The sequence below is a fragment of the Prunus avium genome, chromosome 5, assembly GCF_965620075.1.
Source record: "Prunus avium chromosome 5, drPruAviu1.hap1.1, whole genome shotgun sequence".
In the NCBI taxonomy this organism is placed as follows: Eukaryota; Viridiplantae; Streptophyta; class Magnoliopsida; order Rosales; family Rosaceae; genus Prunus; species Prunus avium.
Window position 1 is genome coordinate 16,569,938 of NC_142288.1, and position 5,170 is coordinate 16,575,107.

The 5,170-nt window shown below is 36.6% G+C and overlaps 1 protein-coding gene across 1 annotated transcript; it reads right to left on the minus strand.

Annotated features, from left to right (window-relative positions):
- Window positions 1-394: 394 nt before the first annotated feature.
- Window positions 395-3,317, minus strand: LOC110768802 (NAC domain-containing protein 71-like). The gene is made up of 5 exons (XM_021972658.2): window positions 2,495-3,317; window positions 1,808-2,085; window positions 1,348-1,674; window positions 1,023-1,251; window positions 395-931 (listed from the first exon to the last, which is right to left on the minus strand). The coding sequence occupies exons 1-5, from the start codon at window positions 2,649-2,651 to the stop codon at window positions 825-827; spliced, it is 1,098 nt and encodes a 365-aa protein (XP_021828350.1). The 5' UTR covers window positions 2,652-3,317; the 3' UTR covers window positions 395-824.
- Between the last annotated feature and the right edge of the window lie 1,853 nt (window positions 3,318-5,170).

The following is a 5,170-nucleotide window of genomic DNA, read 5'->3' on the forward strand; positions in this document are numbered from 1 at the left end:
TCTTTTAGCTATCCACCAAAACCCAGGTGACCCCCACCAATTACATTGATTACAAACCAACCAAAAAGTTTAAAAGGGTGTGTCTGGATGTAACTTCCTAATGGGATGGCTTATCAACCCTTTTAAAATGCACTTTCTCACTAGCTTTAAATCTCAAGAGAATATTAAGTTTGGAAAACTCCAATAATTTGAAGAGCATTATGATTGAAGATGATAACTTTGTTGGTTGAAAGTTGAGACACAAGTACTATTTTTCAGTTCACATGAATCCACTTTTCTCTTTGTTCCTCTGACTATCTTTAGTCTTTACCTTGAATACTTACAAACCTATAGTTCTTTGCCTTATGAAAAGTGGAAATAGTTAAAAGAGATCAACCATTTAGAAAGCAAGAAGTAAGACAAGTTAATAATTTCTAGTTTCATAGAAAAGGAATCAAATACATAAAGATGGTTCCACATGCTCATGGCATGGAAAATTACACTATATATTGTAACCACAGCAAGGTAGTAAAAACCAACTCCGAGTGCAATCGAAAAAAGTGATCGTCACCCAGAGATACTAATACACTCCATAGTAAATAAAAATAAAAATAAAAATAAAAAAGTGGGAAGATTACAAGTAGCTTCTGAAACAACTCCAAACAACAGATAAAGTCCACACAGTACTTCTGCAGAGAACACAAACCACCCATTATATGTAAAAGACGAGTGATGATTATTTTTAACCGCCAAGAAACAACGTTAAAAGGCGTTGTCTTGGATATCCCCTCTGTATGACACAATACATTGTACTCTAGTTGATTAATCCGGCACCGGGCAGACCCCTACATCACAATGACCATGTTGTCTTCCTGCGACCAAAGTTCTCCAAGTTCCCCCAAACTCCCATCTATGCTAACTTGCATACAAATTGGAGTTTGGTTTTCAGAACCTGCATTGAAAAGAAAGAGTGACAATGCTCTTTCCTTTCTTTTCTTTTCAGAAGGGTGTTGGATTTCTCAGTGAACTAGGCTGGTCAAAACCTTCAAATTGCATTTCCTCATTCCCATAATAGCCCGTGTAGTCTGTGTGTCCAGAGAAAGGTGACATGTCGCTTACTTGATTCGCATTATCGGCCATTGTTACGCCCCCTGTGAAATTTGAGTATGAGGAATAAGGTGATTCTGTGTTTTCATATGACTGCCATGATGCCATTGCACTCTTGTACTGTGGAAAGTAATTAGGCATAGCTGCTTGTAACTGTGGGTAGTCCTGCAGTAAAGCCAAGGAAAAATGTTTGAGAAATTTATAAGAATATGAGCATTAGTCTTTCAAAATTTCTTCGTTTTCTTTTTCTCGCGTTAATACCTTTGAAGAATCAAGAATAAAATCAGGCGAGACCCAGAAGTCTGCAGGGTTGGTCTCTCTTGAAGTTGGCTCAAACTCTGCCATTGGATTAACTTCATATGGAGAAGTAACATGGCTTGAATAATGACTCTCGTTATGCTGGTAACTCGCTTGAGAGGCTAAATCATCAGAAATGTTCAAGGGCTCGTTTGAGATTCTTGTTGAGCTCAAATCCTCCCCAGTGTTCGAAGCACTTCCAACCCTCTTGGCCTTGGGCTCTCCATGAGAATCATTTGTCTTCTGTGGATTCTCATTCTTTTTAATAACACGGCACAAAGCAAAAACTCCCTGCGGAGATTATCAAAATGCCAAGTATAACTTCAGTTTTTTGAACTAATAGGTATCTAAAGCTCTCTAAAACGAAAATTGTAGTATTCAGCTACGGAACTGTCTAACAAACATAATAACATTGCAGATGTACCTGATGACCTGATGGCCCCTGAGCAAGATCATCACTGAGACGGTATTCATGCATGATCCAATCTGTTCTATCTCCTAAAGGAGCACGTCCACGATAGAAAACAAGGGTCTTGCGGTACCCAGTGACAGTGGATTGACAGACAACCTTCCGGTCTTTTCCAGTGGCCTTCCAGTAGCCAGCTTTAGTAGCCCTGTTTGTTCTTGAGCCATTTGGATACTTTCGATCACGTGCACAGAAGAAGAACCATTCCATGTCACATCTTGGAAGGAATGATTTTTCTGCAATAAAAACACAGGTATATATCAGATTGCCAGAATTACTAAGACCAACATTGAATTCATGGATATTATTGAAGAAAACCAATTGGAATTTGGAAAGGAAACAAGTTTCACTGTGCTTGTACTTTATTTAATTTGAATTGTGACAGAAGAATATCTAAAGCCAATTAGCTTGGCTTTTTGGAAATAAAGAAGCCCACATGCCCAATCAGAAAAGGGAGATGCTGGCACAGGTTTAGTTCATAAAGAAGAAGAAAAGAAGTTCAAATAAACAAAAAAGAATTAAAAAAACTATCTTTATGGCATCCTCTGTTCAGACTAGTAAGCAGACACACACTAACATGCATACTCAATCTCTGAGAAAGCAAAACACTAGACAAAAATGTAATGAAGTTGTTTAAATGGTTACCTGGTAACTCCCAGGGATCAAATTTGTACAAATCGATCACAGGGATAACCTCCAGCTCAAATTCAAGCCCTTCCACTTTCCTTTTAAGATAATATCCCACTAGTTCCTCATCAGTTGGGTGGAACCTAAAACCTGGTGGTAGTGATGCTCCACCCATAACTCCACTCTCCTCCTAACTAATCCAAATTCTTAAAAGTATCCCAATTTGAAAGAAAAAAAATATATGAAAATTATAACAGCAGAGAGCTAGGAAGGTAATGAGGAATGATATGGAAGTTGTAGCTATGAGCCCAAACTGTACGTATTAAAGATCTGGAAAATCCAGAAATAAAAGCTTTTATCAAAAATTAATTTCTTATCAAGACTTGAGTAAAACTTCCACAGGTTGAACCCGTTGAAGAGCAGAATCATTGTCTTTGAAAATGTTCTTCTTATGATCGATTTGTCACCCCCCACCAACCCCCCTCACAAATTTTCTTTAAATTCCCAAAACAAGATGAGAAGGAACAAAATTGAAGGCTTTGAAGCAATACCCTGAAGCTGATATTGCTCAAATTTCACTATAAGAGTGTCAAATCTTTGTATTCAAACAGAAAATGCACAAGGACTTCAACTACAATAACTAGTTAGAACTTCCAAAACTGGAACCTATCACAATACCCAGAAGTTAAAACCATTCAAAATTTGCTAGAATTTGAAAAAAAAAAAAATTAATGTGGGGGCTGTGGCAGTTGGGAAAATGTGACCAACAAAGAGATGTTGTTAGAACAAGATGCCAGTGTCAAGAAAACAAAATAGAAGAGGAGGAAGAAAGGTAGAGTAAAAGGAGTGGGAAACGGGGTGTGCTTATATATAGGTATTTGGGGGAACAAACAGTCCAAAAATGCACACATACACCGAAAGTTTCAAAAGATTGCTTGTCTGACGCGTACACAAAATTCCAAACGGGACTGGCCCACGTCCACATAACTTGAACTCAGTTCACACACTGTAGTAACTCTGTAGAGATTATGTGTTTATCTCTCTCATCACGTAATAATCAGAAATATATGAGCAATTCTTAAGTACATAATTTATGATTGTTAGGGTCATCGGCTGTGTATTTCTCTCATTATGCGAGGAGACAGATAAACATACAATTGTATACAACTTGAATTATTTTATGATACTAGAATGCAGTTACAAGGTATAACCAGACTATATATTATAGTCAAGTAAAGTAACCCGACAACATGTTTTCTATTGTACCCCTCATCATATGGTACATGACCGCGGTTAAATTAGGTTGTAGAACTTTTTGTATGTGTTTACTTTATCATCCAATGTGTTTCTATAAGGAAACATTCAAAATTAAGATCCATAATCTAAACCTCCTTGCATATTATTTCGTTTTTTATTACTACTTGTGTGCTACTTTGCATTTTGTGTTAGTTTATGTGCAGCATTGTACATATGGATCGTTATTTATACATGTTAATTGGTGAGATAGTTTTCAATCCACATTTCTTGACATTGGTGAAATAAACTACTAAAAGATATATAGAATTAGAATGTGACAAATATTATCGCATTTCAACTTTTTCTTGTTAGGCATATAATCATTTGAATAAATTTTTAGTAGTGTTAGTTATTCATGGATACGTAGATGAATCTACAAGCACAAACGAATATGAGGATGAGAATTGAAAGTGCTTAAACTCAAGCCAGCAGTGATTTTGGGGAATATGGGTTTCCATGTAGAGCTGCAGTAGTCACCAAGCTCCTTCCACATCATTCTGCGTCGGACAAAAGCACTTTTTTACTTATGTTATTGAGGTGATGGTGTCATCCTCTTTCTTGGGCCCCACACTGCCCAAAAGGAAAGTAGCAAAAGTGCTTACTCAGTTTTCCAACTTTTTGGAATTAAGCAAACAGGCCCTAGTGGGAAGATGAAGACTCTTGTTGAATCCACTTAATTCACAGTCTGGAGATGTAATGTTTACTTGATCAATGATCTGCGTGGTCTTTAAGTGGGACCAACTGACGCAGTTTTATACATCTATTAGTGCTTTTACACTAGTAAAACCTATGGAATTAAATTCTTGCTTTTCTCTTTTGGTAAGTTCAATTCTTGCTTTTGGACCAGGCTAAGCTAAGGTGTGCTTAGCTTGTTGATACTCTTAAACAGTGCTTGATTTCAAGTCTATCAGAAACACTGAATTTTATATTTTTCTTCTGTTTTTTGGTGAGAGAACTATATATGGGTGATTGAGAACATATGGCACACATGGAACAATACATGGGCATTTCACACTAGGAAAAGGACAAAATTAAAGATATCAAAATCTCTTTTGGCCACAACAGTGATCAAATTTATAGTTTACACTTTCTTTTTTTCACAGTTTGTACTTGGTCTTCTTTTGTCCATTTGACTTCACAAATTAAGGCATTTGGAAAAATGGTGCAGGGAGAGTTTTTGACATAAACAAACGGTAATGTATGATATATCTTATCTAATTACACTTACACACCTCCCTAATAATAAGAATACGTTCTAATATATAACTTCTAATTTTATTCAATCATATCGAATGCACTTGACAGTTTGAAACCGATTATACTACTTCGTCTTCTTGACGTTGGTTTGAGCATATAATCCCATCGCACGATGGCTATTTCCACCACAATGCATAGCAG

Bases quoted from the DNA above. Each gene is read 5' to 3' on its own strand.
- LOC110768802 (XM_021972658.2), bottom strand. From the start codon at position 2,651: ATGGGTGGAGCATCACTACCACCAGGTTTTAGGTTCCACCCAACTGAT. The intron at 1,675-1,807 runs GTACATCTGCAA...TAATCTCCGCAG, and splicing joins AGGGGCCATCAGGTCATCAG to GGAGTTTTTGCTTTGTGCCG. The intron at 1,252-1,347 runs GTATTAACGCGA...GCTTTACTGCAG, and splicing joins TTATTCTTGATTCTTCAAAG to GACTACCCACAGTTACAAGC.